Source organism: Diplotaxodon limnothrissa, linkage group LG3 (assembly GCF_057381915.1).
Source record: "Diplotaxodon limnothrissa isolate DT_005_m linkage group LG3, D_limnothrissa_male_GT1.1, whole genome shotgun sequence".
Lineage (NCBI taxonomy): Eukaryota > Metazoa > Chordata > Actinopteri > Cichliformes > Cichlidae > Diplotaxodon > Diplotaxodon limnothrissa.
In genome coordinates, this window is record NC_140598.1 from 27271473 (window position 1) to 27285527 (window position 14055).

The 14055-nt window shown below is 42.0% G+C and overlaps 1 protein-coding gene across 1 annotated transcript; it reads right to left on the reverse strand.

Moving 5' to 3' along the window:
- Window positions 1–1711: 1711 nt before the first annotated feature.
- Window positions 1712–8591, reverse strand: LOC146635160 (low affinity immunoglobulin gamma Fc region receptor III-like). Its single transcript, XM_085350043.1, has 7 exons — window positions 8561–8591; window positions 7395–7430; window positions 6877–7149; window positions 6552–6797; window positions 6262–6465; window positions 1985–2069; window positions 1712–1739 (listed from the first exon to the last, which is right to left on the reverse strand). The coding sequence occupies exons 1-7, from the start codon at window positions 8589–8591 to the stop codon at window positions 1712–1714; spliced, it is 903 nt and encodes a 300-aa protein (XP_085206169.1).
- Between the last annotated feature and the right edge of the window lie 5464 nt (window positions 8592–14055).

Here is a 14055-nt window from a genome sequence, read left to right on the forward strand (position 1 = left end):
GTCTTTGGCGCCAAAGAAAAACGATTACAGGTCACCAGAGAACTTCAATCTATACATCTAAAAAACACAAACCAGGCGAGAAATTTGGGTGTAGTGATGGATGCAGACCTAAACTTAGAAAAACACATTAAGACAATAACAAAGTCAGCTTACTATCACCTCAAGAATATTTCAAGGATAAAAGATCTGATGTCTCAACAGGACCTGGAAAAACTAGTCCATGCATTCATCTTTAGTATCAAATCAAATCAAATCAAATCACTTTTATTGTCACATCACATGTGCAGGCACACTGGCACAGCACATGCGAGTGAAATTCTTGTGTGCGAGCCCCACAAGCAACAGAACACAAGTAGGCTTGATTACTGTAACAGCATCTTTACAGGTCTACCTAAAAAATCAGTCAGACAACTACAGCTCATTCAGAACTCTGCTGCTCGAGTCCTCACTAAGACCAAAAAAGTGGACCACATCAGTCCAGCTCTGAGGTCTTTACACTGGCTGCCTGTCCGTCAGAGGATAGACTTTAAAGTCCTGATGCTGGTCTATAAAGCTCTGAATGGTTTAGGACCAAAATACATCAATGACCTCCTGACCCAGTATGAACCTTCCAGATCCCTCAGGTCATCTGGATCCGGTCTTTTATCAGTTCCCAGAGTCAGAACCAGACACGGAGAAGCTGCATTCAGCTTTTATGCTCCCTATATCTGGAACAAACTCCCAGAAAGCCTCAGATCAGCTGAAACACTCAGTTTATTTAAATCCAGGTTGAAGACTCACCTGTTCTCAGCTGCATTTGAATAAAGCACCAAATCCACACTTTTAAGCTTAAATTTCAAAACTTACATTTAACTACTGATTTTATCTACTGTTCTGATTTTATCTGTTTTGATTTTATATACTGTTTTGTTTGTTTGTTTGTTTGTTCATTAGTTAGTTAGTTTATTTGCTTGTTTTAATCAATTTTAAATCATGCTTTTTATTTGTTTTTGTTTCTAATGTCTCTGTAAAGCACTTTGAATCACCTTGTTGTTGAATTGTGCTATACAAATAAACTTGCCTTGCCTTGCCTTGCCTTTTGCACCCGCTGAATGATGTCCCTGCTGTTTATAGTGTGCCAGTTGAAGCTTAATTTTTATTCCTTATTTCATGGTAAATAAAAATAAGATTGAACAAAGAGGGAATCCCAGAGTTTATTGATCCTGCAGAACTTATACGGAACGCTTTTACAGGTTATAGAGGAAATTAAAAAATATAAATAACATGTGGATGTCCTCTGGTCTGAGGTGCTGGTGGAGCAGTTAGAGAGCAGATGTATGAATAAAATGTATGATTTTCGTTCCACTTCTCAAGTGTACACCACTTTGTATTGGTCTTTCCAATAAAATTGATTCATGTTTGTGGCTGTAAAATGTGGGAAAGTTCAAGGGGGCCGAATACTTTTGCAAGACACTTTAGTTCTCAAGATCAGACGAGATCAAGCATGCTCAGGGTAGTATGGCCGTAAGCTATCCATGTGCTTCTTTGTAACATGTGGATGTCCTCTGGTCTGAAGTGCTGGGGGAACCAGTTAGAGACCAGCAGCTGGACGTCAGTGGTTGGACTGGTGGACTACTTCAGTGAAGAGTAGACGATGTCTGGCTCTGGTTTGAAGTCTGAACATAAACACACAAGTTCAAACAACAGCAAATATTATTACAAGCTTTGTAGTTCAATCAAGACCTCCAATCTCCACCTCTCTGCATCACACACAGTCCCAGTTCAGACTTTACTGGGACTAGTTCAGAAATCAATGAGCTGTCGACACTCTAATTAAAGTTCACAGAAGTCAAACCTTGAGCTCAACAACAATTTGCTCTTTAACTGCATTAAATGACATTAAAAAGTCAAACATTTGGTTACGTGGTTAGCTTAGCTTAGCACGATGGTTGGAAACATGGTGAGCAGCTAGCTTGACTCGGTTAAAGATAAAGAGCAGCTGTACCTGGGCCTCCTTGTTCTGATGTTGGTTTGTTCATAACTGACATCTTCAGTTCTCACTGCTGAGTCGACTGCAGCTGAATTTCTGTCTGTGTAATAAATAATAGAACACATTTGCATTTCTGTAGGTGCACAACTATAAAACTACATCATCACACTACAGCAAAATGTTTTAATTAATGAGCGGATTAAATATATATTTTTTGAAAGCTCAGCACCTTTTGTACAGTTTTTTTTCTCGTCTTCACACCTATGCGCTGAAACACAAAGTGACCACAAAGAACTGGGGGGTGTTTCTGTGTACTGGGCAGGTGGACGACCACAAAGCTGCCAGTGAAGACTGACACTCTTCACCACAGAGTACAAAGCAAACAGTTTTCACAGCATGAGCACTAATATTAGACACACTGGTATGCTGTGATAACTACTGTTATACTAGATTTACTACTTTATTTAAAATAATATTATATATACATACTGAGATAGATCAAGTTTAAAATGTCGGAGTCAAAAAGTCAATTTAAATGAAAACTGAATAAAATGGAAACAGTCCTTAATGTAATTAATATTGACCTTGAATGGATGGTGATCTGTGTGGAAATTTTATTAAAATGCTTTTCCAAATTATGTCTCCGTGTTCCCTCCTGTTAAAATAAACAGCTCTGTGCTGAAACACCTGCAGCTGAAGTGTTTCTTTCTATCAGAAACAGGATGCTGGACGACTGCAGAGCTGTTAGCTTCAGTTAACCACAGACCACAAACACACAGTCCAGCTCACAGTGAACAACACTCAGTAAGTGTGAAACATGCAGACGGTTGCACTTGACTAAGTTTTACTTACTACCATCAGTTCTCGATGGAACTGACTAAGCATTTCTAATTTTAAATGAAGCAATAAATGCATCACAAAAGTATGAAATTAAATATTGTGATTTCAATGTTTGATTCTTAAATCAGAATCAGAATCAGAATACTTTATTAATCCCTGGGGGAAATTATTTTTTGTTACAGTGCTCCATTTTAAACCAACATTAAGACAAGACAGACAATACACTAACTAAGAATAGTACAATATTTTTATACATATATACACATACATACGTCACTCATAAATAAATAGTTGGAAAAGAAACATGTGTAGTTGTAAAAACTAACTAGTTGTTAAAATCTCACATGGTAAGAATAGGAAAAGGTCTTCATATTGACCTTGAACTTAAATACTTGGCAGCCATCTTGGTCATGCATCTGGGCAGATATTTGTGCAGTTATTTTAAAGCCCTGACCTAAATGACAGGGAGCTTCATAGCTTTTAATTGGCAGGAAAAAAATGCATGTATAGAATCATCAGTGAAGTCTGATAAAACTTGTGTAAATAGATTGGTGAAGTTGCCACTGACTCAAGATTTACCCTACAGTTATCCTTCAGCTACATCTGTGTGAAGTTATGTGTTATATGTCTTCATTAGAACATTAAACAAAAGGGAAGCTTTTCAGAGCTGAAACATAACCTGAGAAAACCTGCAGTTCCTTCAGTGTTCACTTGAGGCTCCATGTGAACATGTCCAGTACACATTAAATTCCCCACGCGAGGGAGCAACATTTTAGACAATGTTTTCACCAGCCAGAGAGAAGATTACAAAGCCCTCCCCCACCTTGGTGCCTCTGATCACATCACTGTTATGCTAATGTCGATATTTGTGTGGCCAGAAAGATCCTCAGAGGCACTGCAAGACTGCTTTTCCTCCAAAGAATGGGAGATCTTTAAGTAGGCTGCCACACACGACAACACCACAGGAATATAGAGAAACTGTCATTGCCTACATCTCAAAATGCATCGATGATGTCACAGAGACCAGGACTATCACTGTCCGGGCCAATCAGAGACCATGGCTCAGAGGTGAGGTCTACAGGCTCCTGAGGGGGAGAAATGCAGCCTCAAGAGCTGGGGATGAGGTGAACCTAAGAACCCCAAGGGCAAACCTGTCACGTGGCATCAGAGAGGCGAAAAAGGCAGTACTGCAGGAGGATTTCACAGAGCTTTTGCGGCAGCAGAGATACTCTGAGGATGGGCAGAGTATCGTCAGCGTGCCGGTCCCACCTCTTTATGGGATGAGCTAAAGAAATTCTTCTTGAGGTGCAGAACCTCACCCCCACACAGAGGATCCCTTGCCAGGATCAACACATGCAAAGCCCCAGGTCCTGATAACATCCCAGGACGAGCACTGAGGGACTGTGCTGTGAAACTCACAGATGTCTTCACAGACATCTTTAATACATCACTGAGCCAGGCTGTCGTTCCCGATGACCGATAATGCAATTTCAGCTTCACTCAGCCCTCACACATCTGGACACTAGAGACTCATATGTTAGAATGCTGCTCATAGATTTCAGTTCAGCGTTCAACACCATCATTCCCCAACAACTCATTCCCTGGATCTGCTGGGGATCAGCACCTTGCTGTGTAACTAGCTGCTGGATTTCCTGACAGGAAGACAGCAGACAGTACGGGTTGGCAGAAACACCTCCGGCACAAGAACAATGAATACGGGGGCTCCCCAAGGATGTGTGTTGAGCCCTCTTCTGTTCACGCTGCTGACCCACAACTGCACACCATCACACAGCTCCAACATTTTCATCAAGTTTGCAGACGACACAATTGGTAGGTCACATCAGCAACAACGATGAGACCTACTACAGGAGTGAAGTTAAACATCTGGCCGAGTGATGCAGCAACAACAACCTTTCCCTGAATGTAGAGAAGACTAAGGAGATCATCATAGACTCCTGGAGAACTCACACCCTGCACACCCCACTAACCATCAATGGTGCTGCCGTGGAGGGTAAGCAGCACCAAGTTCCTGTGTGTGCACATCTCAGAGGATCGCCACTCATCCGTCCACCAGCTTCTTCAGTATGTTGCCATGAGGAAGGAGACGGAAGAGCCTCCGGGCCAGAACCAGCAGACTGAGAAACAGCTTCATCCATCAGAGTGTCTCACACACGAACTCCACACCTGCACTCACCTTGTTAGAGTTGCTGTTTTGAGATTGTCATTTGTGCTAAGATATATATAATCATTGTGTGTATGTGTGTTACTAGGTTTTATAAGCTTCTGTGCAGACATGAGATGAAGGAAGCAGCCTCAACGCTATAATTTTCTGTTATACATTTAGAATCCAGAAGATTCTATTCTTCTAAGGTGCAAGACTGTTTATTTCTGCTCTACACACACATATACACATGTCAGCTCTTTGAAAGGTCACATCCTGTACAGGGCATCTGGAAAGGTTTATAAGAAACTATGCCTATGTATGTGATGGCGAAGAACACACACCTAGACAGGCGTATACTTTACTAACACACACATGCCCGCTTAAGACTGTCACGTGTTCCATCGAACTATGTGTAACTACATATTCATGTAATCACTGTTGTCAATTAAAGAGGCAGGGAAGGGGAAGTCAGCCCAGGTTGGCTAAGTTCAAGTGAAGACTAAAGAGCTCTTGACCTTGGCCGGCTTCCCTTTCGAGAGAAAAGACAAAGAGCGCCGTCTTGTCCTGTTTTGCCGTAAAGTTGGTTGTCTCTGTTCCAGTGGGGTTTGTGCCTTAATAAACCCAACACTGCTCTTCCCTCTGAACTCCTCGAACATACAAACTCTGACCCACCACCATTGCCCTTTCACTGACTGCCCCACCCCCACTTGCACACGACATAGCCACAGTCACTATGATTGTGTTGGACACTGCTGTTTATATAATTGTATGTTATTGTGTGATGTTGTAAATAAGACGTTTATTTTATTTGTATCTTTTTTTCTTCATATTAGTTTAGTGTACACTGAGGGCCATGAGGTATTGTCAATTCAAATTCTTGTGTGTGACTGTACATATGGTCTTTGACAACAAAGCTGACTTTGACTTCACTTTTGACCAATGCAGAGAAGAAAGAAAAGAGATGAGACTGATCAACATGTTTACTACGTTAACAAAGAGCTGAAACCTCAACATGAACTCTTCTATGAAGAAAACACAGTACTACCTCTGCGTCGTCTGATTGGCTGTTTTTGAAGTTTTGACATCACAGTACATGACATAAGTGATGATGTCATCTTCTTCAGCTTCTTTTCCATCTGTTAAAATTTTCCAAAATGAACAATTATGTAAATTAAATATCTAAACAAAGATTACATTTAGGTTAAGTTGTTACTGTGATCATAGTGAATGTGAACTTTATTCTAGCAAACAAACTCAAACATGAAAGATCAGGAAGTCTGAGTCTCACCTTCAGGTTTCCTGTGAACACATCGTCTCACCAGCAGAACCAGTAACACCAGTAGAACCACAACACAGACTGATCCAACACATGACAACACAGAGAGAACCGGATGAGAGAGTGATGGAGGAAGAATGATGGAGATGGAACCAGGGTTAGAGGTGGATGTAGGTGGAGGTGTGGATGTAGGTGGAGGTGTGGTGGTGTCTTCCCCTAAAATAAAGCAAACACAGTCATTAAGTTGTCGTCACATTGTGAATGTTGAAAGCTGCAGAAACACAGACAGGTGAGTGTGTCACCTGTGACAGTGATCCAGCTGGATGGAGACTCTCCATGACCGCTGATGTCACACTTGTAGAGGCCTTCATCAGACCTGGAAACATGCTGGATGGTCATGTGACCTGTAGGCTGCTTCCTGATGAGGGAGCCATCTTTATAGAAAGCAGCTGGGAGGTTGGAGGGAGTGGTCTTTGTTTTACAGAGCAGAGTGACGTCATCTCCCTCCATCACAGGGAGGACAGGACTCTGCAGGATCACTGATCCACCTCAACACAGAGACAAACTACAGCATTTCATCCATTTACACACAGCTTCATCAACACTAACTCCACACACTCAGCTTACCAGTGACTGTCAGGTTAACCATGTTACTGATGGGACCCTCTCTGGACTCACACCAGTAAACTCCACTGTCAGATGTGAGAATGTAGCTGATACTACAAGAAGAATTAGCTGAATTTGTCGGTTTTCCCCATTCTGCTCCACACTGGGTCCTCTGCAGGTTGGTTGCATTTCTCCTCAGAGTCCATCCAGCAGAGCTGTCGTCCTCCTCACAGCTCAGAGACACAAAGTCTCCTTTAAAGAACTGAGAGCTGCTGGGACTCACAGTCAGACGAGCTGTGAGGATTAAAATGAAAAATGATGATCTGTTAGACTTTTGTCCAACCAGTGGTGTGATATTTTTTTTATTTCATCAGCTTTACATCTGATTTTCATTCTGTAAACATGAAAGTGTTGAATCTGATTAAAACATTAGCAGGATGCACTTTTACATCTGAGATTCATTGTGAAACATGAACCCAATCAGGTCATATCAGTGAGCATTTCTCAGGTTTAAACTGTGACAGAAGAAGGTTACTGACCTTGGTTTGTTGTGCAGCTCAGCAGTGAGATCAGAACTAAAGAGAAATGACACTCAGGTTGATTTGAGGTGAACATAAAGAACAACTCCACACAAACAGCAAAGCTATATGTGGAAGGAAATGATGACTTAGGACAAGCTGATGGCATAAGATGTAAGTACAACTCCTCCGGTTTCATATGCAAAAAAAAATTACTGCGCTAGCTTACGTGGTTGCAGTTCTACAGGGATTTAAAAATAGTTACGCAAAATGGAGTGTGCATGCTCCCACTGGTTTTAAAGGGTCAAACACAATTTATAAATCATTTCATTTTATTTTTATTAACATAACTCACCACATCCAAACTTTTCTGGCACACGCCATACCACATTTGCATCGGAATATCATGCGGTGGACAGCAGGAAAAAAGCATGTCAAGAGCTACTTTGCAAAGTGCAAGCTAATCAGCAGCAACTCCATGTTTGATGCAACATGCTTCAATAAAAAATGGAAAAACAGTCTATATATTCTCCTAATCATTGAGCCATTAGGGAAAGAAGGGACCAGCTGGTGACTTGAAGTCTGAAGCATTTAATTGGCCGGTAATATTACAAAAACACTAATCAGAAGTTAACCTAACCTAAGTCTTTGGACTGTGGGAGGAAACCTACACATACACTAACCACCACCTCTGTGACATTTCTGCTGTAGATATAAATTGTAAATGACTCTATTTTATATTTTTTAACACTTCTCACCACATCCACACTTTTCTGCAAAGCCTGTACTGACGTGAAAGTGGCCACAAACTTTAGACTCTTCTTCACAAGTTTTATGTGAAATTGAGCTTCTAGAGTTATTTTAATGATTTACATCTATTTGCACTGACTACACTGTGATTATATAGAAATTTCCCACTGCATTCAATTAACCCAGTAAAGTCATGTGTCCACTGTGCAGCTGTGTTGATATAATGAGTGAAAGATTTGATCTTTTCACTGCCTGCTGTGTTTCCTCGACTCCTGAGCAAAGATAAAGAGTCAGTTCAGACCTGCAGTTGGTCCTCGTGGTGTTTGAACTTGAATTCAGCCTGATTTGTTTTTCATGTCTTCTCCTCCATCATCAGTTATCAGGAGAGCAGACAGTCAAAGTACAAGAATTCAAACAAACACAGAGATTCTACTTACAGAGCAGACACAGCACAGATGTTTCCTTCATCGTCCTTCTCACTCATTTGAGCTTTTTTTCATTTCTCTCACTGACACCAAGCAAAGCCCGCCCTCTTCCTCTGAGCACCAGCTTTCTATTGGTTCAAACACAGTGGGTAACTAAATTCTTATAAAAAATGCAAGATATAAACACACAGATGGAAAGAAATTTCAGAAACAAGTTCTATGTCCTCTGCTCTTAGTGATCTGTAGTTTGGTTGATGAACAAATCCATGTCCATGTAGTGGACGTCCCCCTCAGTGAGAGGCAGATATGAGCTGAAACACAGGAATCAAACCAGGGACGCTGCTGTTATGGAGCTGAACTGGAACCATTCAGACACTGAGGCCCTCTGAACACATTTTAATTACAGCTGTGCAGAGACACACTGATGACTGACTGGAACACTGTGATTCACATTTTACATTAACACCATCCTCACACATGGTTTATATGTGGCCACTAGAGGGAGATGTTGGACTTTAAACACTAACATGGATACAAGCAGATCATCAAATTGAGGTTTCAACACAACTGAGTTTGATGCTCTTTGATGTTTGCACAAGTACACGAGCCTTAATATACAAGGAAAAATGTCTTCTGAAACATCTGTTGGGTTTTCTTTGTCAAACTCTTCTAAACTCATATTAAAAACAAATATGTTGGACAGAATCAACCTTTTGGGATTTACTTATCTGTGTTACAGGCATGGTCCTTTAAGGGTGAAGCCTGATGGGAAATGTATGCGGGTGTGTGTAGCGGAACTGCCTGTCGGGTGTGTGAGGGTGAGCGGAGAAGGAAAAGAAAAGTAACGGTTAACTACAGAAGAGACGAAGAGAAAGTAAATAAAAGGAATATAATAACTCCCTCGGCAGCCAAAGTTGTATCGGCGATGCCCGCTGTGAGTAAACTGTTTCAGCCCACTGTACGCGGTGTTCGTGCCTTGGAGGAGAAATAAAGGTTCGGTAAAGCAGTTTCCTACGCCTCCCTCGATCTTCTTGCTAGCGGAGTTGACCTGTATAGTAAGCTGTTGCCGGCTGCGAGTCAAGTAACTGCCAGAGGTTTCCTTACTACGGTTCGGGGCCGCGGATCTGGCGCGGTAACATCTGGATGATTGAGCATGCACACACACTGCCATGTCTATGTTATGTTGTGTACTGGTAAAGGTAGCCTGACTCAGTTTAGATCCAGTTGAACTTTGAAGTCATATTGTGAGCTGCAAACCTCCAGGTTTAACTTTAAAAGGCAACTTTTGGGGTATAAATATAGAAGAGTCTGAAAGAGGTGTGGCCACAGCTGAAAAGCCCAAACCATGGAGAAAGGAGGACTCTGTAAACTACTTGGTTTTTTGTATCATTTCTGATGACAATGTTAAAAAGGAGTTAAAAACGTTTTATGTTTTTGTTTTGGCTTTCCATTATGATTTTTTGATTTGATTTATTTTTACTCAATCCTGACTGCGCACCATAACAGAACAGGTGTTCTGTTATGGTGCGCAGTCCTCGCCAGTTGACCGACATGTCTATCCCTAAATGTAACGGTCTTTTGCATTCGATTTTTGTTGCATTTGATGTTTGTTGCATTTGATATTTAAGCTGTATGTCTGGATTTTGTTCCTTTGCGCCCTCTGGTGGTGAACTGTGTAGGGTACAGCATTGCTGTTTGGGTCTCCACCCAGCCACTTTTCTTTTGCTAGCGCACATGGTGTCTGCATGCTGCAGCTCACAGGTAGCTCCACACATGGAGAAAATATCGTTTAAAGAGTGGAAATAATTGACAAAGAAGATGGAAGATAAGGCAATAAGGCCATAGAGGACTATTTAGCACCTCCTGGATGTCAGCTCATGAGGTTTGTGTATTTTAAATGTTTATTTTCTGTAATTAAGGATTTTTGATTGATTGACACTACGTACAAGAGCGCATTTTGATGTGATGTTTTTGTTTTATTGTTTTGTCCGTGAGCAGTTCTCACGGGTTGCCAAGACCAGAATAAACCCTGTTTTATAACTACATTGTGCGTACGTCAATCCTTGAGGGTGCTACACTAAATTTGATTCTGTTCATCTGGACGTAGCGTTTTCAGTAGGAGAAACCTTTCGTCACTCATCCAAGAGACATATTCACCCTCAGCTGACTGCAGGTTTCCCCAATCTCATAAACAGTACATTACATAGCATAAATCCTGGCAATCTTTCTGGCAGCATACACAATATCACTCTGTTTGTGTCGGGGGACCCGATCCTTGGGGTGGACCAGTTTTTGGCGCAGCGTGTTTTTGGGTTTAAAAGCCACAGAGACCCGGTGTTTAGAAAAAAATGCATCTCAAATGCTCCGATACTCCTGACACATACGGGATCACTACAGTTTTTCGCTTGGGCAGCGGTTGTCCTTCTCTCCTGGATCGGCTGGAGATTTCTTTAGGCGCCTTCCCAGCTTTGACAAAAGTCCGGCTGGGATAACCACATTTACTCAGGGCCTTCTTGATGTGATGTTCTTCTGCCTCCCTGGTCGCTGTGTCAGTGGGGATGGTGTTCGCTCTGTTTTGTAGCGTCCTAATGACACCCAGTTTGTGCTCCAGTGCATGATGAGAGTCAAACCTTAAATACTGAGGAGGGGGCCTAGGGGTACATCAGTCACCATCTTACAATGCTGTGATTGCAGCTATTCCACCGTTCTCTGTGAATGGTACTCATGGCCTGTTGGGTCTGTGTTTCCACAAGCCCCGCTAATTCTAGAGACTTATTCATCATGAAGAAAACAAGACAGTCGATCGATCAAACACTTGTGCAAGGGAGGCCTCGTCTGTGTCCACCACGAAAATGACCTCGACCACAACCTCCCTTGCTGCCCTTTTTATTGAGACACAGTTCACACAAAACACGTCAGAACAAAGCCACGCCCCCTTGGTAAAAACAAAAAACTGAGTTCTCTACTTCCTGTCTTCACTTTTTCTACTGAAATAAAAGAGCTGATGCAGAGTTTTAATCTAAGTGGTGACGCCTGCCGTTCAGGAGAAAACTGCAGAAAAATTGCTATTTGACGCAGTCATGTCAGGTTGATTTGGGTTCCAGAGATTCGTATTATTGGGTTTTTATTTACTGATCTGATGATGGGGAACTGGGGTTTAACTTCTGAAAGTCACAGAGAAACTTTGATTTCAGTGAACTGCAGATAAAATTCGATAAAATCCAAACACTCAGATATGAAAGCTGAGCTAAGAGTAGGCTAGCTTTCGCTGAGAGTTTGGTTATCTGATAGCTTGGTCCATTTTTTAAAATTTGAAAATATTGAAAAAGTAATGAAAAGTAACATAGCACTAGTTTATTAAACAGCAATGCCTAAGCAGTCCTTAGTTTTGAGAAGAATAATCGTTAATCTCTCCTGTTCTCTTTCTTACATCTTTTCTCACTGAGTTTCTCTCCATGAGAAACAGTCCATCCCTGAAACAGTGTTTTCTGATATTTGTTGAGATGTTTGAAACATTTACTTTGAAATTACCTGTCACTTCCATCCATCCATTCTCTTCAGCCTGTCCTTATCAGGGTCGCAGGCGGGGCCTATCCCAGTTGTCATAGGATCAGACCCATCACTGAAAAAAACAAAACTAAGGTTACTCTACAGTAGAGCTAGATAGATGCCGAATTACTGCAACTTAAACTTGATTGACTTTTGCAGCACGAACACGTGACAGGAATGACAGAAATGCAGACACGTCTACAAATGTTTTGGCAGCATCAGCTGAGAGGAAAGCAACAAATTGCAGCCCAAAGATGATCTGGCTGGACATTAGCTAGAAATTCACATGATAGCCTCATGTGACAAATCAACATCAGTCACATGGGTGTATCAAACAGGGGCTGCAGAAAGAAAATAGACACATATGAGAAAAGTGACCCACTGAACCCAAATCAGCTTCAAATTTTGAAAACTATCCTGGGAAAACATTCTTACCTATGACCAAAACCTGGAGAGTTGAGTAAGCTCTGCAGTGTGGTGGCAGATTTCAGTTCTTGTGTGTTAATCACATATTTAATCATATCACATTAGTTATAGTAATTTCACTTTCTGACTTAGTTGTATGCATGTTCACTACAGAGGGGCCTTGTGCTCTGCACACACAGTGAGACCATTGTAAGGGAGACATTAAATAGATAGTGAGACTCCTTTTGCTTATCGAGGGATGCGGATGTTTAGGTAGGGGCCCTGTTATGAAGTTGAAGGTCTACAGGGATCCTGCTTGTAGGGAGGTGACGGGTGGTCATAACTTTCCTTGGATTGGGGGGGGGAGTCAAGGATGAGTTGGACTGAAGGTATAGAGATAAATGATGTGCTGTGGAACGTTCTTTATTTGACAGTGTTTGGGAAGGTATAAAATTGTTCATGGGCGGTGTCTTTCCTCAGAAAACTGTTTGGTGTTAGACCTGAACGTTTTCTCCACATTGCAATGTGTTTATTAAACCCACTTCAAATCAAGCTCACTGGGTGTGTTGCAGGTTATTGTTAAAATTTTCATAACAGCAGCAAAGGAAGCCCAGCAGAGGATGAACTTCCTGAGGCAGCTGAAGAAATTCAACCTGCCAACACGGACGATGATGCAATTCTACACTGCAATCATCGAGTCCATCCTCACCTCCTCCATCACCGTGTGGTACGCTGGAGCCACTATCAGGGACAAACAGAGACTGCAGCGTGTTGTGCGCTCTGCTGAGAAGGTGATTGGCTGCAGACTCCCATCTCTGCAGGACCTGTACACCTCCAGGACACTGGGGCGTGCAGCTCGGATCACAGCTGACCCTTCTCACCCTGGACACAGTCTGTTTGACCTGCTCCCCTCAGGCAGGAGGCTCCGGTCCATTCGCACCAGAACCTCTCGCCATAAGAACAGTTTCTTCCCCTCTGCTGTTGGACTCATGAACAATAACCATATGACTGTTCCCGCCACTAACACATGACCCTACGCTGTGTTCACTGCATCATTCCATGTTTGGCACTGATCACCACCTGCACTCATGTATATATAGTGGGGCAAAAAAGTATTTAGTCAGCCACCGATTGTGCAAGTTCCCCCATTAAAATGATGACAGAGGTCAGTAATTTGCACCAGAGGTACACTTCAACTGTGAGAGACAGAATGTGAAAAAAAAATCCATGAATTCACATGGTAGGATTTGTAAAGAATTTATCCGTAAATCAGGGTGGAAAATAAGTATTTGGTCACCTCAAACATGGAAAATCTCTGGCTCTCACAGACCTGTAACGTCTTCTGTAAGACGCTTTTCTGTCCCCCACTCGTTACCTGTATGAATGGCACCTGTTTGAACTCATCATCTGTATAAAAGACACCTGTCCACAGCCTCAAACAGTCAGACTCCAAACGCCGCCATGGCCAAGACCAAAGAGCTTTCGAAGGACACCAGGAAAAGTATTGTAGACCTGCACCAGACTGGGAAGAGTGAATCTACAATAGGCAAGCA

Bases quoted from the DNA above. Each gene is read 5' to 3' on its own strand.
- LOC146635160 (XM_085350043.1), bottom strand. From the start codon at position 8,591: ATGAAGGAAACATCTGTGCTGTGTCTGCTCT. The intron at 7,431-8,560 runs GTAAGTAGAATC...ATTTCTCTTTAG, and splicing joins ATCTGTGCTGTGTCTGCTCT to TTCTGATCTCACTGCTGAGC. The intron at 7,150-7,394 runs GTCAGTAACCTT...TAATCCTCACAG, and splicing joins GAGCTGCACAACAAACCAAG to CTCGTCTGACTGTGAGTCCC.